Source organism: Plecotus auritus, assembly GCF_963455305.1.
Source record: "Plecotus auritus genome assembly, chromosome: X".
Classification (NCBI taxonomy): Eukaryota; Metazoa; Chordata; class Mammalia; order Chiroptera; family Vespertilionidae; genus Plecotus; species Plecotus auritus.
This window is the reverse complement of record NC_137784.1, coordinates 14,319,878-14,345,434: the sequence shown is the minus strand read 5'-3', so window position 1 is coordinate 14,345,434 and position 25,557 is coordinate 14,319,878. Positions and strand designations below refer to the sequence as shown.

At 42.8% G+C, this 25,557-nt stretch overlaps 1 protein-coding gene across 2 annotated transcripts in view; it reads right to left on the bottom strand.

Annotated features, from left to right (window-relative positions):
* The window catches only part of PHEX (phosphate regulating endopeptidase X-linked), a gene marked incomplete at both ends in the record, with an annotated part of 212,089 nt that overhangs the window by 149,066 nt on the left and 37,466 nt on the right, over positions 1-25,557 (bottom strand). For both annotated transcript variants that reach the window (XM_080652766.1, XM_080652767.1), the window contains 5 exons: positions 10,674-10,819; positions 11,999-12,082; positions 14,977-15,093; positions 18,354-18,422; positions 24,796-25,022. In XM_080652766.1, the coding sequence (XP_080508892.1) occupies positions 10,674-10,819; positions 11,999-12,082; positions 14,977-15,093; positions 18,354-18,422; positions 24,796-25,022 (643 nt within the window). The remainder of the gene's footprint in view (positions 1-10,673; positions 10,820-11,998; positions 12,083-14,976; positions 15,094-18,353; positions 18,423-24,795; positions 25,023-25,557) is intronic.

The following is a 25,557-nucleotide window of genomic DNA, read 5'->3' as shown; positions in this document are numbered from 1 at the left end:
AAGGCCAGCTGTAGTAAGGGAGACACAGACAACAATCAGGGTCCAGGGTAGAGAATGTCAATGGGGCAGAGCCTGACCCTAACACAAGTTCTGTATGTTCTTCAAACTTAAAATACTGCTTGTTGGGTGAGACAGCTATGCTGGATTCATAGGTACAGATTAGAAGGTCCCTGGCCAGCAGATATCCTATGTGAATTAAAAAAATATTCCCTCAAGGGAGCAGTGATGAGCCAGATTAACTAGGGACACTGTTAGGAGGGACCTGATGGCAGTAGAAAAGACATGGGGGTAGAAGTATACTGAAAATTTAGAAGTGTGGGCCTTTCAGCTCCCTTGAAATCATATGGCATTTTCTAGAATCCCCATAGCAACTGCTATAGATGTTATTGTACCCATTTTACATACAAGGAAACTCGTGGCCTAGAACCATCAAATAACTCCTCATCCTATCTAATAAAGAGGGAATATGCTAATTGACCATCACTCCATCACAAAGATGGCTGCACCCACAGCTGAGGCCAAGTTCCCATAAGAAGCCTTAACGAGCAATCAGCAGGGTCCTGAGGCTACACCAGCCTTGGGCAAACTACGGCCGCAGACCGGATCCAGCTGTTCTATCCAGTTCTCTTGCTCTCCCCTCTGCTCCTTTACTTTGAATTTATATTAGTTCACACAAACACTCCATCCATGCTTTTGTTCCAGCCCTCTGGTCCAGTTTAAGAACCCATTGTGGCCCTCGAGTCAAAAAGTTTGCCCACCCCTGGGCTACTCCCTCCCCTTCCCCGTGAGGCTTGACAGGGGACCTCAGGCTAAGCCCCCCACCCAGCAGGGCTTGACAGGGGACCTCAGGCCACACCCCCCACCCAGCAGGGCTTGACAGGGGACCTCAGGCTGCGCCCCCCGCCCTGGCAATCAGGCTGGGGGACCTCAGGCTGCACCCCCCACCCCAGTGCCAGGCCAGGGGACCTGAGGCCATGCCCTCGGCCCAGTGGGGCTTGATGGGGGACCTCAAGGTGCACTTCCTGTCCTGGTGCTGGGCTAGGGGACCTCAGGCTGCTCCCCCCGCCCCAGTGCCAGGCCGGGGGATCTCAGGCCGCACCCCCCACCAGGTGGGGCTTGACAGGGGACTTCAGGCCGTGCCCCCGACCCCGGCACCAGGCCGGGGGACCTCAGGCCGTGTCCCCCACCTGGCAGGGCTTGATGGAGGACCACAAGGCACGTCCCCCACCCTGGTCTGGGCTGGGGGATCTCAGGCCATGCCCCCCATCCTGGTGCCGGGCCAGGGGACCTGAGGCTATGCCCCCTGCCCAGCAGGGCTTGACAAGGGTGGGACTGGCCGGGTCTGGATCTAGCCCAATGGGGGCGGGGGGCAGCCGGGTCTGGGTCTCACGTGATTTTGAGGTGCATGTGGGTGGGCAGGGACTTGACTCTGGGTCCTGTGGTGTGCCCCAGACTCTGACAGGAGGAAGGTTTTCATATACATTTTACTAATTTTCTCTCATCTCTGACACTTCTGTTATAGAGAAAGGGCAAATAGCAATATTAAATTATTTCCTCTAATTAATTCCCTTTTAATGTGCACGAATTTCATGCACTGGGCCACTAGTTATTATATAATCAGTGTGTCTCCAACTTAGTAAAATCACCTGGGCAGTTTTAAAGGTCCAGATGTTCAGGTCCCTTCGCACCAATTACATCAAAATCTCTAGGGTGGAGCCCAACATAAACACAACCAGTGTAATAAATGATGGACACTTGACCGGACTCGGGTATGTCTACCTCAAAGCCTGTGTGCTTTTCCCCATGCTATGCAGTGATGCATGAATGCCTGTAATTTAGAAAAAAAATTCCTGACCAATCACGGAGACCCCAAAATACTCTTGACAAAGGCACTTAGCAGAAATCTGCAGGTATGAAGAAAGAACAGTATGTGAGGTCTTCATGGCAAGGTATTACTAAGATACTAGCATTACAAGACCTTGGAAAGCCAGGAGATGGAATGCGGGAAGCTCACACAGTGAGACAATGGCGCTGATGAGCTGCTCCCGTGTGTGATAAATACACTGACAGAACGCGAGGAGCACACAGCTGTAGAGTGCTAATATTACCAAGCCAGGAGCAGATCTGACCATAATGACTGAATTACTGCCACCTAATGCTCAGACACACCAAGAAGAAAAAAAAATTAGACTCAGCAGCAGCACTTGAAAATAGCAAATAATATCTTTGTTTTTCCAAAAAACATTGGTCAGCAGTATGGTCCTTTCCCCAAATGACAAGAAATAAAGGAGAGAAAAGCAAAACACCTCAGAAGAGAACCCACCACTAACAGAGCAACATTAAATCATTTCCCAAAGCCTCTGACCAGGAATATGTTTTTAAAGAAGCATCTGCTGCCCTTTGTTCTCAATCAGTGGCAGCTAACATTTGTACTTCATTTCAAAGATCATAAAGTACCTTTTTTGATCCTCATTACCAATGCTATGGGGTGGTTATTATTATTATCTCCATTTTCAGATAAAGAAAACAAAGGTCAGAGGTCAAGGGACTTCCAAGGATGTGTCAAATCCGGGACTAACATTTGGTCCTCAGATTCCAGAGCTTGCATTTGCTCCTCTCAGTCATACTCCCTGAGGTGAACCAGTTTCTTCTCAAAGGTTCTCAAAGCCAAAGAAATCTCCCTAAATCCTAGAGGCTGCTCACAGGTATGCCTAAGGCTGTGATTCCCAAGTTGTGTCCCTAGCCCAGTAACTTCAGCATCACCTGAGAACTTGTTAAAAAAATTCCTGGGCTTGCCCCAGAGCAACTGAATCAGAAACTGTGGGGTGGGGCTCAGCAGTATGTTTTAACAAGCCCTCTGGGGATATTCCGATGATTGTCAGGTTTGAGAACCACTGGTCTAGGAAAACTCCATCTCCTCATCTTTCTGCACACACAGCTAAACTAGGACTTTCTAAATCTCAGATTCTGCATTCCTAACATGCTCTCAGGCAAGGCCAATATTGCTCTCCATGGGCCATACTTTGAACAGCGAGGCCCTACATCACCATCAGCATTGCTGAACCCTGTAAGAGGTCCACAGAACAGCACATTTTCCAGGTAAGCTTCTAGAAGTACCTGTCCAACAAGAGTCATCTCACTTTAATGTATACTGTGCATGCTTTATATGAAAATAAAATTGAGGACAGAAAAGATCACAGAGGCTTGGCAAAAGCTCCCAGAGTCTGCTTTAGGCCAGACTGCTGAAGTACGGGTGTGCGCGCACACGGAAGATCCCAAGTCAAATTTCTCGGATCCCATCTTTCCTCAGCCTCCCCCTCCCATTCTAGCTCCTCAGACCAAATTAGATGAAATCTAAGACAGCCTCAAGTCAGGAGTGGGTGGAAGAACTGAAGGGAGGCAGAAAGGGATGGAAGTCTGCAGCACCCATCACCCAGTGATGTTCTAGACAACTGGCTTGCCAAGAAAAACTTGATCTATAGCATGTGCCAATTTCCAGGTTGTAAATATTCCCAAGCCAGGAGCAGATCTGACCATAATGACTGAATTATATACTGCCACCTAATGCTCAGGCACATCAAAAATTAGAGTTGATTTCAAACTATTCATGTGATCTCACTCCACATGGAGTTGGAAAGACATGCCCAAAACCTGAGAGACCCAGCACATCACTGCATCTTCACACCCCCTTTCCACCTTGAACACCAACTCCATTTCCCTATAGGCAGCCTCCATGCCAAGCCCTCAAATGGCCCTGCCCTGGCCACCTAATTCCTTGTCTCTCAAGGGCCAACAGTTTCTGGAACAATCTCTGGGGGATCTCACTGCTCTAGATTTGTACCATGAACCAACTTTCAGAGTAAGTTCCTCTGTCCCCAAAGCCATTCAGTCAGAAAGAGAGGCCTAACCCCACCAGGCTGGCAGGAGACATGATATAAGAGGGTAAGAAGCCGTCAAGAAATGAGCAGCTAATACCAACCCAAGATGGTTTGGTAATCCTGAAAATTAAAGGAGAGTTGTCTGTCTCCAAACTAACAGGGAAGTGTCTGAAAGGTGTCTCATTTCCATACAGAGACATGTATGGAAAAGAGACAGGACATAGAAATGAGGGTCACCGAGTTTAGAATCTCAGCTCTGCTCCCTCTAAGAGGTGTGTCCTTAGGCAGGTCACTTAACCTCAGCTTCCTCATCTGTAAAACGGAAACAATATATAGTTATTTTAAGGTAACTGTTAGTCAGAATGGTGGTTAACATCATCATGACCCATGTATAATTTTCACTGGCAGATTCTCATAACAGAGGCAGAGCAGAGACACCCAACTTGAGAAGGACTGGCTATTTCTTCAAAGGTACCTCCAGGGGAGAGGTGAGAGGATGCTAAAAACCTTTCCTTTATACATCCTGAGCCCAAACCAACCCCTCAAGACCTCCCCCAGCGCTCTGGAGTCCTGCTTCGAAGGCAACATGCTAGTCCCATCACTGAACATATGCAACATCCCTTTTCCACTCTCATCTACCTGGAAAACTCCTCCTTATCCTCTGCAGTTCTGCTTACATATCACCTCCTGGATAGTGGTGATTGGGGCATCTGGTTAATTTCTAGAAATTTTTATGAAGTATCTACTATGAGAAGCATTGTGCTAGGCCTTGAAGTTACAAAAGCAATTACAGCAGATCCTCAAATAACATTGTCTTGTTACAACCTTGATGAGATGCTATAGGAAGTTAACTCTTATTTATATCATTTAGCCTATGGTGACCCTACCTGATTTGGCTCAGTAGGTAGACGGTCGGCCTGCGGACTGAAGGGTCCCAAATTTGATTCCGGTCAAGGGCACTTTCCCAGGTTGTGGGCTCAATCCCCAGTAGGGGGCGTGCAGGAGGCAACCAATCAATGATTCTCTCTCATCATTGATGTTTCTATCTCTCCCTCTCCCTTCCTCTCTGAAATCAATAAAAAATATATATTTTTTAAAATTAGCCTATGGTAAAACTGGTTTCATTATATATCATTTCACTTAAAGTCATAGAACCTATTGATGGCATTAAGTGAAGAATTATTATACAAGAGTGCCCACCATCAGGTGCTCACTGAGTCATTTGGGGGCAGGGTGGAACAAACAAGAAAATGTCATTTCAAGAAAATTAGATCATTTATGTGATATTTTGCTCCTGGGCTTAACTATATTTCCCAGATTCTTCTGCAGTTAAATGGGTTATATGACTGCGTTCTGACCAATGAAATAAAGTTGAAGGGATATGCACCACTTTTAGACTTTACCACAAAAACTTCCTTGCAATCTTCTACCCTCTCTTTCCCCACATATCAGCTGAATGGAGAAGATTCCAAACACCCAGAGAAGGGCAATCATAAGAAGGAGCCTGGGTTCTCGAATCACTACTTAAAAGAAATCCATCTTATAGGGACACCCATATTGGACTGTTCCATGAGCCAAGAGTATAATTTTTATTGTGCAAGCCAATGGGAGTTTAGAGGTACTTATTATAGCAATTGGCATGTCCTAACTAATATGTAACTACTAGAGGCCTGGTGCACGAAATTCGTGCATGGGGGGGTGTCCCTCAGCCCATCCTGCACCGTCTCCAATCTGGGATCCCTCTCACAATCCAGGACTGCTGGCTCCCAACTGCTCACCTGCCTGCCTGCCTGCCCGATTGCCCCTAACTGCTTCTGCCTGCCAGCCTGATCCCCTAACCACTCCCCTGCCAGCCTGATTGACACCTAACTGCTCCCCTGCTGGCCTGATTGCCCCTAACTTCCCTCCCCTGCTGACCTGGTTGCCCCTAACTGTCCTCCCCTGCAGGCCTGGTTGCCCCCAACTGCCTTCCCCTGGCCCAGTCACCCCTAACTTCCCTCCCTTGCCAGCCTGTTCGCCCCTAACTGCCTTACCCTGCCAGCATGGTCTCACCCAACTGCCTTCTCCTGCAGGCCTGGTCACCCCCAAATGCCCTCCCCTGAAGGCCTGGTCCCCCCTAACTGCCCTCCCCTGCCAGCCTGGTTGCCCACAACTGCCCTCCCCTGCTAGCCATCTTGTGGTGGCCATCTTGTGTCCACATGGGGGTGGCCACCTTTGACCATATGGGGACGGCCATCTTGTGTGTTGGAGTGATGGTCAATTTGCATATTGCCCTTTTATTAGATAGGATGAGGACCCAAGGGGATATTTCCTGGATTGGAATACAACACAAGATCAAATATGATTAGCAGTATAAAAATGCACTGTGATGTGCAAATAAAGTACTAATCTTTTCAATATGTAAAATGTCTTGAAATCTCATAAGAATATATAGAATACAAGTTGTTTTTTTTTTTTAATAAATCTTTATTGTTCAGATTATTACAGGTGTTCCTCTTTTTTTCCCCCTAGCTCCCCTCCACCTGATTCCCCACCCCACCCCATGCCCTTACCCCCCCGCCACTGTCTTCATCCATAGGTGTAAGCTTTTTGTCCAGTCTCTTCCCGCACCCCTCACACCCCCTCCCCCCTGAGAATTGTCAGTCCACTCCCTTTCTATGTCCCTGATTCTATTATATTCACCAGTCCATTCTGTTCTTCATATTTTTTATTCACTTGATTTTTAGATTCACTTGTTGGTAGGTATGTATTTGATGTCATTTTGTTGTTCATAATTTTTATCTTTACCTTTTTCTTCTTCTTCCTCTTCTTAAAGAACACCCTTCAGCATTTCATGTAATCCTGGTTTGGTGGTGATGAACTCCTTTAGCTTTTTCTTGTCTGTGAAGCTCTTTATCTGACCTTCAACTCTGAATGATAGCTTTGCTGGGTAGAGTAATCTTGGTTGTAGGTTCTTGCTGTTCATCACTTTGACTATTTCTTGCCACTCCCTTCTGGCCTGCATAGTTTCTGCCGAGAAATCAGCTGACAGTCGTATGGGTGCTCCCTTGTAGGTAACTAACCGTTTTTCTCTTGCTGCTTTCAAGATTCTCTCTTTGTCTTTTGCTCTTGGCATTTTAATTATGATGTGTCTTGGTGTGGTCCTCTTTGGATTCCTCTTGTATGGGGTTCTGTGCGCTTCCTGAACTTGTAAGTCTATTTCTTTCACCAGGTAGGGAAAGTTTTCTGTCATTATTTCTTCTAATAGGTTTTCAATATTTTGCTCTCTCTCTTCTTCTGGCACCCCAAAAATTCGGATGTTGGTACGCTTAAAGTTGTCCCAGAGGCTCCTTACACTATCTTCATATTTTTGGATTTTTTCTTTTTGTTTTTCTGGTTGGGTGTTTTTTGTTTCCTCATATTTCAGATCTTTGGTTTGATTCTTGGGGTAGGTTGATCTACAGTTGAGTTTCGGTATATTCTTTATTTCAGACAGTGTATGCTTAATTTCTGACTGGTCCTTTTCCATTTTTTTGGCATTCTCATTAAGGTCCTTGAAGATCTCATCAAGTTTCTCGGCGGTTTTTAGAAGATTCTTGAGTAACCTTATAAATGTGGTTCTGAACACTATGTCGTCCATTAGTTTGCTTTCCTCCATTTCTCTCATTCGTGACATGTTTCTTTGTCTCCGCATTTTGCTGCTTCCTTATGTTGATGGAGTGGCTTTGTGTGGTAGGTGACCTATAGGGGCCAGTAGCTCAGCCTCCCCAATCACCTGAGGTGGACGCCTTTGGTACACCCCTTTGTGGGCTGAGTGCAAAGTCTTGGTGTAGTTAAGCCTTGATTGCTCTTGGTACACTGGGAGGAACTGACCTCCAGGCCAATTGGCTGTGAGGACCCGCTGTGTCTATAATGGAAGAACTGCTGCGCTGTAGACACGCTTATGGTGCAGGGCTTGTTTTAGTGGGGCTTTGGTGCTCACTGAGTCTGCCTCTTGAATGTATCACTTATGGATGTGAGGAGTTGAAATCTGGTGTCTCAGACTGACCACTAGGTACACTGGCTTCTGGATCTCCAATGGGGTGCAGGTCAGCTACTGTCTGAGGCCACCCAGCAGGAGCTACAGCAAGAACTACAGTTTTCTCCTCTTTGCTTGGAGTTTGGATGTTTTGGAGCTGTCTGACCCGGGCTGCAAGTTTGCTAGGTTAAGCTGCGATAGGGCAGGCCATTCATATGCTAAAGCTGCTGCTTGGAGCTTGGGTGGGTTCGTAGATTGTGCAGGGCGGGGTCTCAGGGCGTGACTAGGCTAGGGCGTAGCAAACAGCGATGGCTGCCAGTAAGCCGGCTCTGTGGCTCCGACCCTGTCCCCGCGTCCCGCGCCCCAGCACAATAAACAATTGTTCCTGCGCGCAGCCCTGCAAGCAAGCCTCCCTCACTTTCCGACCCCACGGCAGACAGTCCAGCTTCTCCCTGTAGGAGTTTGGGTCCCCCGCGTCTCCCCAGAAACTGGAGTTCAGAGTAATCGGGAGCTTATCTCCCTTCGGGTTGAAAACAGCAGCGCTTTCAGTCACCCGTCGCCAGCCCAATTCGCGCGTCTCCGTACCTCAGCTTTTCAGCGCTTGTGCACCCCTCAATGCTGTTTGCTCTTTCCTTCTAGTTGTAGAACTTCCACTCAGCCAGCTTTCCCTTGGTTCTGGGTGATAGACGTTCTGTCTTTTAGTTGTAGTTTTGAAATTGTTGTGCGAGGCAGCAGTTTAGGTGCTTACCTATGCCGCCATCTTGGTTTCTCCTCTACAAGTTGTTTTTGATGAATTGGTTTTTGAGGCTTAAATTATGTGAAAGAGATTTTTTTGTCTTTAAAACTGAAGTTTCATAATGTCTAGAGGTCATTTTATATCATGGATATACTATCTGTAGGTAATTTTTCTATCTATATATTCTTCCACTGCTGTTCACTACATTTACATCAAGTTATCATTTTGATAAGAAGCAGATTAAAATCTCCCTCTACTCATGGCCTTTCTTGGTCCCTTTTGTTATAACAAGTCCTGCAGTTCTAAAGTATCATCATCACCATAGAGATGATTTTTCTAATACAGTAAACCAAGGCGCAATCTATCATGTTGTTATAAGTTAGGCTTTTTTGGAAATAAAATTAATTTCCTAAAGTACTTACTAATCTGAAGAATACATATATAGCATGGTAAACTCCACCTTTCAATGCAAGTTACCACCAAATTTAAAATGTGCCCAATAACTCACTGGCATAGGAGTAGAAAATCATTTAAATCATATTTTATAGTATTTCAGAGCAAGGAAGCACATATGAGTAAGTATTCTAATGTAGTGAGTTCCTCCCCTCCTCCCCAAAAAAGTAAGTGTAAGACTTTCTTGGGTTGCTTGTTAAAATACAGATTCCTGGGCCTCACTCCAGATCTACTTTATAGCTTCTGTGGAGGAGGGGCCTTGAAATCTATATTTCTACCACAGGCTGCTGGCATTACTGGTCCATGGAGCACAGTTTGAATAGCAAGGCTCTACCCCACACAAATACTATTTCCCTCTAGATTCAATTTTTGCTTAGAGAATTTTCAAAGAATCACTGCTTATCTCTGGTAGAATTTTAGGTGAATTTATTGTTTCTTCTCTCCCTTCTCTGTATGTTTACTGTCCTGCATGCTTTCCTCAATGAACACACACTGCTTTTTCCATAAGAATATATCATCTTAGCCGAAACCGGTTTGGCTCAGTGGATAGAGCGTCGGCCTGCGGACTGAAGGGTCCCAGGTTCGATTCCGGTCAAGGGCATGTACCTTGGTTGTGGGCCCATCCCCAGTAGGGGGTGTGCAGGAGGCAGCTGATCGATGTTTCTCTCTCATCGATATTTCTAACTCTCTATCCCTCTCCCTTCCTCTCTGTAAAAAAATCAGTAACATATTTTAAAAAAGAATATATCATCTTAAAAAGAATACAGCTCTTCAAAGGTGTCCTTCCATAGGTGGGGATGGATGCTGAATTTTATTCCTAGGACTTTTGCAGGTGCCTTTTTTTTTTAAATAATAACCCCTTGCAACATGCCTTGTATAAGTCCAAATAAGAAAATATGGTTTTTTTATCCTGGCCTGGCAATTCGCCTTTGTCTTTATAAACTAGTTGACCTTTCTGTGCTTCATTTTCTGTAGTCAAATCTGAATGGCTTCATAAAGATGTAAAATTCTCTTTCCTGGGCATTTTTCGGGCTTCCTTGTTTTGTAGTGCCACTAGTAAAGTAGCATCGCAACAAATCCTAAAACATTCTTTCTAATAAGAAAAACCTGACAGTTCCTGAAGTTCTTTCATCAGTGCAAGTTTTCTACAGCTCTCGGAGTGATCTTATGTCTTTTCAATATAGGTACTTCGGTTTACTGCCACAAAGTAACTCATTGGCTAAAAAGAAACAAGGGGGGGGGGAAGCAGCAATAGACTAAGAATGAACTGGGGGGGGAGAGGGGGAACATGTTCACATAGAAGTCTCAGAAAACATTATTATATGACTAGTTCACAAAACTAACAAATAATTTAGGTTTTCGGAGAGAAAAGATGGAGAAATACTGGAAATAAGGAGCAAAAACATTGTGAATGTGCTGTCACTGCAGCAAGTAAATCACAGCAGACGATGGTTTGGGCCAATTTGTCACAAAGGGTACCGTGATTTCCCCCAAGACTCTTTTGATGCAACTTTCATTAAAAACAGTTTTCAAAGGATGTGAGAGGTAAGGCCTTAAAATTTACAAGGAAAAACAAAAGTCACAGTAAAATACACAAGGAAGCTCTTACTTCTTCCTCTCAGAGCCTAATATCCTAAACAGATCCTTAAAGTACTGCGGGACACGAACCACCACGTTCTCTGAGGGGCCGATGTCCTTTAGGTCAGGGTAGAGTCTGGTATCGATGACCTTCTTGATGTAGCCCAGCCAGTCAAACTGAGGAGTAAGAGAAAAAAAACAGAGTGAAAGTACCTCTTGCTAGGCAGCAAGCAAGGCAAATATCATCAGTTTAACATAATCCATTGCTTGTGATTTCAAACCAAATAATTAAAGATGCAACTGCTCAAATCTATAAAATGCCCAATCACTGCCACCCAGACCTACTACTTGTATCATAAATGGAACATGTGTTCCATCCGCATATGGACAACACATACACTCACCTGGTAATACCCACACTCCCTCTGCTGGTCCCTCCAGTACTCTCTGCCCATCCCTCCTCAACTCTCCTCTCCTCCATTTCCTCTCTCCCCATCCTGTACTCCCCCCTCCATTCTATGCTCCCTCTCTCCCCTCCTTCTCTCCCCCCTTTCCCCCCTGTACTCTCCCTGGCTCCCATACTCACTGTCATGTCCACAAAGACACAGATGCCCCAGGACATTACTGGTCTTCCTTCTGACACAACCTTTCTTTCACAGGGGAAACAAGCAGCAACAAAATGTAACATATCCCCTCTTCAGAACACCACTATCTTGCTGTTTTAATTGGCCCCTTCCTTGCTTGCCTCCACTATTGAAATGAAAAACCAGCTACTCACTGGCCCAGCCATTCCTGTGGGTAGGGATAGCCACATACAAGCCTCAATTCTACTCAATAAGAAATAAAAGGAAGACACCTGGGAATATTCTAGAAAGACTTTGGTTTTTCCTAATAAAAGAATTAGATATGGCCATCACTGTCCCTCCCTCTTCTTCCTGCCCTGATGACAGATGTGATATATGGACCTGTGGTAGCCACCTTGCATGCTTAAGTCATCACACAAGAAGTCAAAAAGCCAATACACTAAAGAGAATGGAGTGGAAAGAAAGAATTTGGGCTTTTGACAACATTGTTAAGCAGCTAAACCAACACCGGTGGCCACCTATGTCTGAACTTTTGTCATGTAGCAAAATGGGCTGTAAGTTTTTAAGCCATCTTGGAAAGGTTTTCTGTCCCAAGAGCAGAAAGCATCCTGATGCACAGAAAAGGGATAGTGTATGTGATAATGGACAAAGATGATGATAACCAAAACGACTGGTAGTAGGTTCGACAAGGCAAAAGTTTACACACAGATGAAATACAATCACTGGTAAACTAACCAGTTAAAATAAAATTCCCTGGATTGTTTTCACCAACCTGGGGAATCATAGCACTCAGTTGGGAAATGTTCATTTTGTTGTACATGGCCTCGCTGGTTCGGTTTTCATGTGGAATCATTATCTGTTGGAAGGAGACTTGGGTTATTTTTTCAAAGGAACAGTTTCTTAATGCATGACACCTTCTACATGTGCGCAAACATCTGCAGAGTATCATACGGTTTTTCAAGATTTTGGTGTGGTGCTGAACTTGGGAGAGAAAAAAAAAAGACATCACTTTAGGCAAGATTAAGAAATTAAAAGAAACTTCCTATCCTGTTCACTGGGAAACACTGTCCTAGTACAAATATAACTACCCAGAATCCCTTCCTCACCTACAATGTGGATGGACAAAATCTATTATTGGCCCAGTTTTGACACCAAAGTCCATTGAGACAAACACCTTACCTTCACCTGTGGTGTCCAGATAATGAGCTCAGTGTGTCAGGAGCCACAGACCATCCTTCATCCCTAGGGCCACACTTTCACTGGAGAACACTAGACTATCTGGATACCACTGCCTCCTGTAATCATTCTGTCAACAGCTCATTCCCTCACTTCCCTTCTTCCCTCTGGTTTCCCTGGCTTTGAGATTCCCCAGGCCCCACTGCTGGTCTCACCATCCTGATACACATTTCCAAGTCTGCATCTCCAGCCCTGACTCTTCACACTCTTTCCATTCCCAATATGCATGCCCTTGCCATTTTGCCAATATCAAAACAAACTGAAGCTTCTAGCCTTTGCCATATTTAATCTAATCTAAGAAGAGCATCAATGATCACCTTCCTCATGGACCATCCTAATCACGTCCATGAACAGGCAGTAGCTCCCCATACCCACCCGAGTCACATCATCTGGTTCCCTTGCATTAAACTTGCCACTTACCACCTCCCACAGGACTCTCCTACCCTTACACCCCCATCCACAACCACCATGCCCAGGGTTTGAACTATGATTCCAGACTTTGCCTAGATTCATTTCCTCTGTCAAATCTTGCCATTAAACTCCACTTGGCTCCAATCACAGGGGCCAGACCATCACTAAGACCTCCCCTGGTGCACATACCTCTAGCTGGGATTGGTCAAATGCACACTTCCATGGCTGTATTTAAAATGACTTATTTGTGCGGGACTAAGCTGTCCTGCCACCTGAGGGAATCTTCAGGAGTTTCCCTAGAACTCTATTTCCCACTAATTTTGAATGTCCCCAGTGACCTGGGGTGTAAGAGATGGAGGTGAGCACTACTAGCATGCCAAAAATCATGTGCCATGAATTTTTCAAGGCAAAGACACAGAGGGCTGAGTGGTTGACATCTGCCCCCTTTTCTAAATGATTCAGTGCCCTTAGCTTCTCCCTCGTCACCCTCCACAGGAGAGACTTCATGTGTCTCACAAACATCTTCCTGGCTTTGTTTGAATCACTGCCTCAGAGACTATCCACTCCTCCCTCTACTCAGGCTTGCAGCCCCAGGTTGGATCCCTTTGGCCTCAAAGCTGTTTTGAGCGCTCTGCTAGCTTTCTCCCCATCCCATGGATTTGTCACTTCATTTAGCCTCTTGACAATTCCCAGTCTTGCCTCAGCCCAGCTGTTTTTAGTTCCCTTTTTGGTCTAAATCCCTGGCTCAGAACAAGGCCTTCCCCGATGTATCAGAGCTTCAGTCCAAATTAGAGCTCTGGGTCTCCTATTTGCCTAGGAAGGGAATCCAGACAGCTTTTAGACATGGCTCAGAGGCACAGTCTTTGACTCCAGAACATCTGCAGTGACCTTCATCACACAGTCTTCAAAGGTGACACCCAGGAATGGACTTTGTGCTGCAAGTACAAGTTTGGAGAGAGGTCCACACATGCATCACTGCTGCTGAGAGGAAGACTAATTCCTCCTCGCCCTCATCCATCACCCCAACTCCATACCCTAACATCCCACCACACTTCACCAAACACAAACCAAGCAACACTTGGAGTCACATGAACTTTAGGATTTTTAGCAACTTGTTATAAAAGACTACCAACCCATATATAAGTGTTTCTTGCCACAAGTTTTTTTCCCCACACAAAGTATCCCAACCAGCAAATCTCACGATACTTGTTCTCTCTGGTCTTGGGAAATGTATAGGGGTTTTACACTTTGGTTCTTCTAGGGAAAAAAGTTATTCTATAAAGAAAGCTAAGCATTTAGGATTTCTGACTCTCCCTTAAGTTGGTTCTTATATCTTTTTGTTCCCAGCATTAGCCTGGAAGAATTTAAGGTGGCCTACACAGAACATAGTGTATGACACAATGAGATTCATTAAAGCAGGGAAAGAAAAGAATGAAAAAACAGGGCTAGATACAAAGTAGTACCAGAAATGCAGTTAAAAATGCTCACCCTATACACTTCTATGTCAAATTTGTGTGTCCAGTATGGTGGGACAGATTTCTCTAAGTCCCTATCTTAGGTCAGACTGACCCTGAGTGGCAATGGGGAAAAGAGTAGGTTAGATTAAAAATTACCTTCCAGCTCTAGCCGGTCTGGCTCAGTGGATAGAGCGTCGACCTGCGGGCTGAAGGGTCCCGGGTTCGATTCCGGTCAAGGTCACATGCCCAGGTTGCGGGCTTGATCCCCAGTAGGGGGTGTGCAGGAGGCAGCTAATCAATGATTCTCTCTCATCATTAATGTTTCTATCTCTCTCTCCCTCTCCCTTCCTCTCTGAAATCAATAAAAATATATATATATATTTTTTAAATACCTTTCACTCAAACCAAATCAATAAGGATTCATTAAATAACTATTCTTCTATTGGAGCCATACAGGAGTTTCTCTTGGAAAATATAGCCAAAGGGTCTTTGGCCATAGCTGAGACTTTCCAAAGGAGGTGCTGTTAGTTATACCTTGGACCCAAAGGACAATGTCACAGAATACTATTTTATATTTTTTTCATTCAGAATATACTGCCTTTAAAATAAAGAAAATAAAAGAAATAGATTTTAGATTAAGTCTTACCTCAGCTATCTTAATTTCCAATCTAAGCACTGACTTCATGTCATGCTCTGCTCGGGAGCTATTAGCACCCAAAAGTACGGCAGTATCCACCATGAACTTGTAAAGGGCATCCCGATACTGTAAGAGATAAAGAAGCAAGTGACCATGACAACAGTCTATTAGAAAGTATGTTTCAGAGACATTGGGGAGCCGAAGCAGCAGGTGGAAATAAATTCCCTTCATTTTCACTTGTACTCAATATACGGTACAGTCATTATGTGATACCAAACACCCACCTACCACTTTGGGAGAAAGAAGAGTGACAGCTCCTTGGATACTGTTTCCATGAGAGGCAGAAATGTCCAGCCACCGAGAATCAAGAGAACTAGTTTTGTAGCAACCGACAATATTATGGATATGTGAAACATCTCCAAATGAGCCCAGAATAGAAAGTTAAAGGTCAGACTTCTCTTTCCAGGCAAGAGAGGCTTTAATAAAATAATGGAAAAGAGCTGTTGCTAAAAGCAGGAGGCATGATCCATGAAGACTAGTGGGAACAGTGATTTATTCTCTTCTAGCTCCATTTTCCCACCTTCACACTAAAAAAAATAAAAGACCATCAACTGCAGCCCTACATCTTTCTAGTTTTGCACAGTTTTTACAAAGTTCTCCTCACCACCTCAGGAAAAAAAAGAAGGGAGAGATGAGAGAAATGATGAAGTGAAACTGATCAAAGAGCAAATATAGAATGTCCTCCCCACATGTCCAGAAACCCATTTTCATGACACATATATTACTGGAGGGGAGAACCTTATTTTGTGGGAACTGCGGAATCTCATTGGGGGTCATTTCTCCTTTCAGATATACTTGTAAGAACTCAATATACTAGGTATTAAATAATCTCACAGTTATGCTTTAGGAATAAGATTTCCTGACATGCACCTTGAATCTGTAAGGTATTCTTACTGTGTTTATGACGTTGGAACCTATACAGTGCTTGGCATATAGCAGGCCCTTAATAAATATTTGTTGAATCAGTAAGCAAGCTTTGCAAATAGACTTAATTAGAAACAATCTTTTGCAATGCCCAATTTGATTAAAAATTATTTAATTAATCAATACATGTACAGATGTCTTTCTAGGCATTCTGTGCATATGGGGGGGTGTACAGATGAAAAATTAAATAATACTTAAGTCTGATTTCCCAGTGTGTGATCTGGTTCTCAGTGTGTGAGGGAGATAAACATGTAATTACTAACTTTAATATTAGAGAGACCAACATAAGTTCTTTAATAAAGCTGCTAAGTGCTTAAAGATTAAAGAGCTGGAGAAGAATTCCAGCCTGGAGAAATTGGAGACATGTTTGAAGGAGACAGATTCAGGAGCAGTGAGGAGACCTCCTGTGAGGTGTATGAGCTGCCTTTGCTGGCGGGGGGGAGGAGCGTAAATAGATGGCATAGTAAAGCTGGTTTGGGACCAGGTAATGAAGAGGATTTGAACTCCCTATGAGGAATTTATATCCTACCTTGTGAGCAAAAGTATGATGTGGGCTACACTGAGAAGAGAATTGATCAAGTGGTACTATAGAGGCAATGAAGGGAATGAATGGAATGGAGGGAAGAAGGTAACAATCAAAAGGCTATCTGCTGTAATAAAGTCAATAGTTACCAAGGGCCTGACCTAGAGTTGTAAGAATAGAAAGGAGGGATCAGGTAGAAGAGAGATTTTGAAGGTAGAATCCACAGGACTTGACTGATTGGTTATAGGGGGAGAAGATTTCAAGCCTAGTTGCTGATAGGGTGGTGACCCCAGCAGAAGCAGAGGTGCCCCCAGACTGACAGAAGTTAATTACATCCACTTTCACCCTGGCTTGGTGGCTCAGATGATTGGAGCATTGTCCCATAAACCAAAAGGTTGGGGGTTCGATTCCTGGCCAGGTCATATAACTAGGTTGCAGGTTCAATCCCCTATCAGAGTGCATATGGAAGGCAATCGATCAATGTTTCTCTCTCGTGTTGATGCTTGTCTCTGTCTCTCCCTTTCTCTCTCTCTAAAAGCAATAAAAAATAAATAAAAACCTATCTTTAGGTGAGGATTAAAAAATATTTTTTGAAATTCATTCTATCCACTTTCAAGAAGGAAAACTTGCCAACCTTCTTTGATGACTGCCCTCGGCCAAAAGATTACCTAGGATCTTGGCTACCTTCCTGCCCTCCAGAGCCTTCTAGATATAGGGTTTAGTATCAGCAAAGGAGCAGGGACTTACACTGTGAGCCAGCACTTCCCAGTCTAAGTTCCTGCATTCTCAGGCTGGGCCAGAAAGCAGAGAGCTCCCTGATCGGGGAGACCCTGGGTCTGAGGCTCTTTTGGAAATTCAACAAAGTTTCCAAAATGAATTGAAAGTGCTATGAATGAACCAGTTCTAATCTATAATAATAAAAGCATAATATGCTAATTAGACCAAATGTCCTTCCGGACGACCTTCCAGATGAAGCTGGGGCTGTGAGGGAAGCCCGGGTCCCGGGTGCCAGAGGGAAGCCGGTGCTGGCAGCCAGGGGAAGGAAGGCCTACTCTTGCACGAATTTAGTGCATCGGGCCTCTAGTCCAATATTAAAAAAATATGTAGGTTTCCAAGTCAACCCAAAAAATCTAACCTGATTGATCCCATCTGGTTCTTATTAATCTGGGGCAACCTGTTAAGAAAACAGATTCCTGGGCTCTACTTCAAGTCTACTAAATCAGATTCTCCAGGGCTGTGGCCCAAGAATCATACATTTAATGGAATCTCAGGTGATTCTTAAGCAGTACAATTTAAGAATCATTATTTGAGAGGGTATCCCTCCCCACACATTACTTTTGAAACGTGTAGTGAGCTCTCTGTACTTCTGAGGAATGACTGCAAGCTAATTTCTTAGTTACTTCATTTGGGTGTGCTGTCTCCCCAGTTCCAACATGAGAGCACTGAGTATGGGGACTTGTACAGCCTTGATACCCAGACTTCCAGAAGTGCTATTTATGTCTGAATAAAAAGCCTTTGGTTCCTTAATTGGAAATATGGTCATCAAATAGCCACACTGCTGTTCTAGCCGGTTTGGCTCAGTGGATAGAGCATCGGCCTGTGGACTGAAGGATTCCGGGTTCAATTCTGGAAAAGGGCACGTATCTAGGTTGCAGGCTCCTCCCCGGCCCAGGCCCTGGTCAGGGCTCATGCAGGAGGCAACCAATCAATGTGTTTCTCTCACATCGATATTTCTGTTTTTCCCTCTCTCTTCCACTCTCTCTAAAAAAAAAAAAAAAAAAAAAAAAAATCCACATTTCCAGTAGAGTCAGAAATTCTAGAACAACTTATGAACCCATCAATAGCCTGACAAAGTGCAGAGTTGAAATATAAAACTTACAGACTTGGCTTCTGTGCTATTGTCAAGGTAGTCTTCCCTCACAGCTAGGGAGAGTGTTGCTTGGTCCAGCTGTTGAAATAAAAACAAAATATTTTGCTTGCACTGTAAATTCTTATGTACCATGTTAACAAGGTCAGAGATCTGAATCCCAGTCATATTTTGAGCTTGTGTTACCATTACAAAAACAACTCATTACACTCAGATCTACCTGTAAATAGACACTTCAGCAATGATAGATATTATAAAGTTTCAGAGACCTGCCTCTGTTTCCCCAATTCATGGCTTCTACCCCTTTCAAGGTTCTATCAATAGTAAATAGCATCAAAGATATTTGAGTGGGAATAGTTCTTAGAGATTATCTGATTTTCCCCCTTACTTGATGGGTGGAGACAAAAGCCAGAGAAGTGATGTGACTTTTCCAAGGTAACATGGTTGGGCAGAGCTCAGAGAATCACTGTCTCTTGTTGCCAGATCCAGTACTCCTCTCACTGCAGTATTTTGCAAAATGCCCATCTGGATGGAACAGACTGTCCACTTCCCTACCCCTAAAATACTGTGTTGGATTGATTTAAATGATAATTTTGAGAAATCTTAACAAATTTAGAACCCTCCCTGGAAAGTTAGGAGAGATCAATGGTCAGCAAACTCATTAGTCAACAGAGTGGCAAACGGTGGCTCGCTAGCCGCATGTGGCTTGCGAACCGCAGTTTGCTGACCACTGGGATAGGTGATAAAAATACAAATAATAGGCAACAAAATAACTATAATTATTATGGAAAAGTATAGCATAAACATTGCAATTAAAACTTTCAGCACTTTAAAGGTGATCAAAGGGAAGAAGATAGTTCTTTCCAAGAACATGCTAGAACAACTCGACATCCATATGCAAAAGAAAAAAATGAACCTGCACCCATAGCTCAAAAATTAATTCAAAATGAATCATAGACTTAAATGCCAAACCTAAAAACTATAAACGTCTAGAAGGGAAAATCTTGTGACCTGAGGTTAGACAAAGAATTCTTAGATATGACACCAAAATTGCAATCCATAAAAGAAAAAAATAAATTAGACTTCATCAACATTAAAAAGTACTGCTCTGTGAAAGAGAACAAAAAGACAAGCTACAGACAAAATATTTAAAAACTACATGCAGGATGGGGCAAAAATGGGTTTACAGTTGTTCAAATGGAAAATACAATAATCTATATATATAAAAGGCTAAGCAACCGTCTGACCGGCCAGTAAGTATGATGTGCATTGACCACCAGGGGTAGACACTCAATGCAGGAGCTGCTGAGCTGCAGTGACTTGGCAGTGGCAGTCCTCGGGTGACGCTCCCTGGAACCAGAGAGGAGGGAGCCTGATTCCTCACAGGGCCACAAGATTCCACCTTTGGCTGTGGGTTATGTTGTTGTGGGACATTGTCACCCCGACTCTGGTTTACTGCACACTTGCATTTGCGTTCCACACCCTGTACGACAGCAACTTTGCAGAGTGCCCTCTCGCACTCCAGGACCCCTCGGGGTATGTTGGACTGCTGGTTTCGACCCAATCCCCGCAGGCCAGACCAAGGGATCCCACCTGCCAGAGGGACCCTGCTCACTCTGCAGATGCCCTTCGAGCCGTAGTGCCACCCAGGTGCAGCTGGCCGGGGAGGTTGGCTCCAGGGCGTGTCCGACCCATCTTGCCCAGTCCCGTCCCACTGGCCACCTTCTAATTAATTTCTTTTCAATGTGCACGAATCCGTGCACTGGGTCACTAGTAATAAATAACACAAGAATAAACTCTGTTTTGCATATTCGTAACTATAAACCTACTTTTACCCCACCCTTTAAATGACAAAGATATATATCCAGAATATATAAAGAGCCCTCAAAACTCAACAATAAGAAAACAACAACCCAATTTAAAAGTGGGCAAAAGATCTGAACAGACACTTCACCCATGAAGATATGCAGACAGAAAATAAGCCCATGAAAAGATGCTCAACATCACTGGTCATTAAGAAAATATAAATTAAACCCATAATAAAACACAACTATGCATCTATTAGAATGGCAAAAAAAAAAAAAAAAAAAAGATAACACCAAGTTCAAGTGAAGATTCAGAAAAACTAGATCACTGTTGATGGAAAAACTAGATCATTGTTGATGGAAATGCAAAATGGCAGAGCCACTTTGGAAACCAATTTGACAGTTTCTTATACTACTAATGTTAAACATACACTTACAGATGACCCAGCAATCCTACTTATAGGTATTTAGCCAAGAGAAATGAAAACTTATGCCCACACAAAAACCTGCATGTAACTTTATTCATAATGGCTAAAAACAATATACAACCCAAATGTTCTTCAACTGGTGAATGGCTAAACAAACTATAATACACAATAGAATACTATTCAGCCATAAAAAGGAATGAACTACTCATACATGCCTTAACATGGAAAAATTTTAATCACATTCTGGAAAAGATAAAACTACAGGGACAGAGAACAGGCTTTGGAGATGAGGAAACTGGTTGACTACAAAGGGGCAACATGAGGTAATTTTGGGTGGGGGTGATGAAACTATTCTATTTCTTAATTATGATGGTGATTACATGAGTCTGCATGTGTCAAAACTTATAGACACATGCATCACAAAAAATGAATTTAACGGCATGTAAATTTAAAGATGAAGTTTTAAAAAGAACTTTCACTAAATCTATGGTCATTTTTTTCTTGAATGTCAACAACTGCCTAAAGACTAAATTATGTGGATCCCAACAGCAGATTTTCTCATTTAAACTTGATTCAGACATAAAAATGTTAGGTCAAATTAACAGGATATAAAATCTAAAAAAACAAATAAAAAATTAGTAGCATCTTAATAAAAACCGGATCCCATATTCCTGTATCATTAGTTTATACAATGCTAGATTTACTTGATCTCTATTTTCTTCTTCACTTTACTATAATCTTAAATATTTTATATGTATAGGGGTCATAGTTTTTCATGAAAATCTTCTTCATAAGCAACAAATTCTACAAAGACCAAGTTAAGAGTTAGCAAAGTCATGAAATTTTTAAGAAAAATACTGCTCTTGTTTCAAGGGGTGGGGAGATGTTTCCATAACATTCACTTTGTGTGTATTACTAAAACCCTCAAATTATTGTGTTCGATCTTTTTCTCTAATTGACCCAAAACAACCAAGTCACAGGCCAGCCATGGCTTCATCATAATGCAATTCCCAATCTACCACTGTTTCTTCCAAAAATTAAGTAAGCCAGAACCACAAAACACAATATTATGATTAAGATGTTTTGGTTTTCAATTAGATTTGGACCACTTCGAGAATCTTTTGATCTTCAGTCTCATAGGAAAGGAAATTGAGTAGACAACATTAAGAGAGCCAAAGCTTCCCTCTGATGAAATGAAGTTTAATCCACTTATTGTAAAAGTCTCAAAGATTCAAATGAAGTTACCTGACCTTTTTTAAACCGTCACATTGTTATGGTTTCTAGGGAACCTTCTAAATACACAAAACAGATTAAATAAGGTCTGTCAACTAAATCTCATTAGGAACATACAAAGTCTTGAGGCAAAAGACTTTCTCAAGAGGCCAACATTAGGACACTGTTATTTGAGGGTTTTTTTAAATTCTTGTGTCTAAATATTGCAAGTTGAAAATAAAATATCTGTTTAGGAAACCCAATACATTGAACTGAAATATGAATTTTTTTCTCCAACTGCAATAAACCTCAGGTTAGGAAACAAAGTAATAATAATAAAAAAAGAATCATCTGACAAATTATGATATAGGAAAAGGACAAAGAAATGAGAAAAACAACATTTCTAAGAGAGGCTGTCCTTGTCATCCTTTTGGATTTTGCTATGAGTCAGACAAAAGCAGGCCACTGAGTGATGATGACTCTAAGTCATTGTTTCAGTAACACATACTGATGAGACAACCCTGGCCTTCCAAACACTCAGGATCACATATATTCAAGCATTTCACTATCCCTTAAATCCTCATTCTTGTTATCTCCTTACATAAATAAGCCCAAACACATGTAACAAGGATTTGGGACATCAACTTCTGTTGTTTTCTGTATGTTTCTGCCATTTAAGCCTGTGATAAATCCTGTGCCATCTCACCACAGGGGAAAAGGAAGTCTAAGTACATTGAGGGAGGATGGTTTGAGGTAAGAGAGACTTCTCCCAGAGCAAAAAGAGGTTCTCCTATGTAGCCAAAGAAGTCAAAATGTCTCCTGAGCAGAGGGACCAATCAATGTCCCTAGAAAGTGGTAGGATCTGAAAGGGAGTAAGGGCCCAGGGCCCCAGCAGCAGAAACGTACACTTAAAGGGCAACATGGGCTGGGATAGTGGGTTTATTTTCAGAAACAGGTAACTGATGATTGGAAGGTCTCCCAGTAGCCAAGAAGAAGGCTGAGAAATGGGGCAACCAGGAGGTAGGGAAGTATCTAGACTGGTTCAATTTCCCACTAAAAGGTGGGATGGGAGGTCAGTCAGTGATGAAATTGACTAAAGAAAATGTCCATTTCTCACATACCTGAATTTGAAATCTGAGTGTTATGTTGGTTACAAAAATTAAAGAGAAATACTCTCCAAATGGTTCTGACCAAGTTGCCTGGTCATGCTTTAAGACAGGGGTGGGGAACATCAGGCTGTTGATGGGTTCATATGTTGTTCTGTTTGTTTTTAATAGAGAGTAATCTATTGACACAAGGCAGAGGTCAATTGGACCATTATCATCATTGTGTCTTGCACAGTATGTCTTGCCCTGATAGCATTAGAATATGTATCAGTGCCATGTTGTTTATCACCCAACATGGAAATAACAGCTGTCACTGAAACTAAGAATTTTCTCTTGAGTAGATGGGAATTCTTTCAGTGTCTAGAGATTTTTATTGAGACTTCCATGGTCTAACCTAGAGATGGGCAAACTACAGCCTGCAGACCAACCAGCCACACACCCACTCATGTCTACAGCTGCTTTCCCAGGTACAACAGCAGAGTTGAGCAGTTGAGACAGATATCATATGGCTCACACAGCCCAAAATATTTACATCTGATTCTTTCCAGAAAAAAAATTGCCAGCTGCAAATAAACTCTAGCCCTAGCTGGTTTGGCTCAGTGGATAGAGTGTCTACCGGTGGACTGAAGGGTCCCAAGTTCGATTCCAGTCAATGGCATGTACCTCGGTTGCAGGCTCGATCCCCAGCCCTGGTCGGAGCACATGCAGGAGGCAACCAATTGATGTGTCTTCTCTCACATCGATGTTCCTCTCTGTCTCTCCCCCTCCCTTTTACTCTCTCTAAAAATCAATGGAAAAATATCCTCAGGTGAGGATTAACAAAAAATAAAAATAAAACAAAATAATTCCAGAGTGTGGATTTTAAAAATTTGATATATCAGGAAAGGGTAACACACTCTAAAAGTTTTATACTTCTATGATTTGAATATCAATATATCGTTAATATTTTCTAGCTCAACAAAGGACAGAACTGGGAGGGGGGAAGCAGTGGTTCAATAAAATTTTAATTATTAGTCAAAGTAACTGAGGAAGCAAAAAATAGTAGAATCAAAATACAAACATTTTGAGAAATGTTATTTGAAGTCTTGCCAAGCTCTTTCATTGATGAATCCTTCATTGTTGGTAGTCTCCTGATTTTACCAATGTAATAATCTGTGTCAAGGTATGTCTGTGTAGCCCATTCCTTGGAAGAGAATGGATACTTACTCTCCCAATAGAAAATGCAAGCCAAGCACTTGGAACAAGTTTCACTTTATCTTATGAAAGGAAAGGGAGAGATTCAGTCTGAACTTGACAATGAAATTTTAGGCATATACGCAAGAAGACTTTAGTGATGGAGGAACAAAGAATCATGGCATGTGTTCTCTCCTTTGTCAGGGGAATGAGAAGGTGAGGGGAAGAAAAGAGTTCAGAAAGTCTTTGCACAATAATATCATAATAAGTATGTATGGTGCGGAGTGGGTACTAGACTTATTGAGGGATCATTTCACAAATTATATGTATCTCACCACTATGCTGGTCACCTGAAACTAATATAAAATAATACTGAATGTCAACTGTAATTGAAAAATAAAAAAAGAACACATTAAATGAAAAAAAGAAGGAAGTCTTTGCAGCTCTCTTCCCACTGGAATTTAGGGGCCCACACATGCTTAGAGTAGATATTGAGGGCCAGATCACATGAAATTAACTTGCTCACTAGCTTCTTAAAAGGCTGATAAAACTGGTTTGTTCATGATTTACAGTCTGCACATCTGTGAAGGGGGTAATACCCTAGATCCTAATGTTTAACATAATTTTTCCTTATCATTTCACTAAGGTGGTATGAGTCTCTTTCCCTAGGAAGCACCCTAAAAAGCTAACCTTGGACTGAACAAACGGGTTGACCAAGTCTTCACTATACCTTCAAGATGTGTTCATTGGATGCCTTGTCATCAGGGGACACATACAAACGAATAAATACAGAATTGCTGTATTGACCACGAAACGTTGCAAGTGTCTGAAGAAGGCTGAACTTCCTCTCTGACCAAACCCCTTCAGGACCGATATTAGACTCGAGCACAGGCCAACGAAAAGGTGAGTGCCGCAGGATGTGTAGCAATGGCTTGGCATCTGCCTTTTCAATCGCTTCTGAAAGGGAACAAATATTAAGGGAGAGTTAGAATTGCAAACTGGATTTCCAAGCTAGAATGCAAAGGTATCTTCTCAAAAGAAAATTCTCGTAAGGCTCCAACTTAACATTTCAGCTGTTATGGAGAGGTGCCATAGACTCAAGATAACCAGAGACAGAGCTACCTATGACTCACACTGCAATGTAACTGTCTAAACCGGGTATTCTTACCAGGAGAGCTGACTAGGGAAACTGCTGGATATTCCCTACAATAAAAGATGGGCTTACTACATTGACCCCAGGCAATGGGCGATGTTAGGCTGATAATACTCTGCAATGCTAAGGAACAACCCTAGGTAAAAGAAACTGCTCAATAAAACCAATCACACCCCAATAAAAGTGAACGAATGCTGCAGACTCTTTCATCATCTTTTACTGCTCTCTTCTAGCTCACCGGAAATCCTAAACAAGTTAGCACACTTCCCAGAAGCACTGGCTTCTTTCTGCAATGGCCTTGAAAGAACAGACAAGATAAAATGATGTATCTCTTTTAAC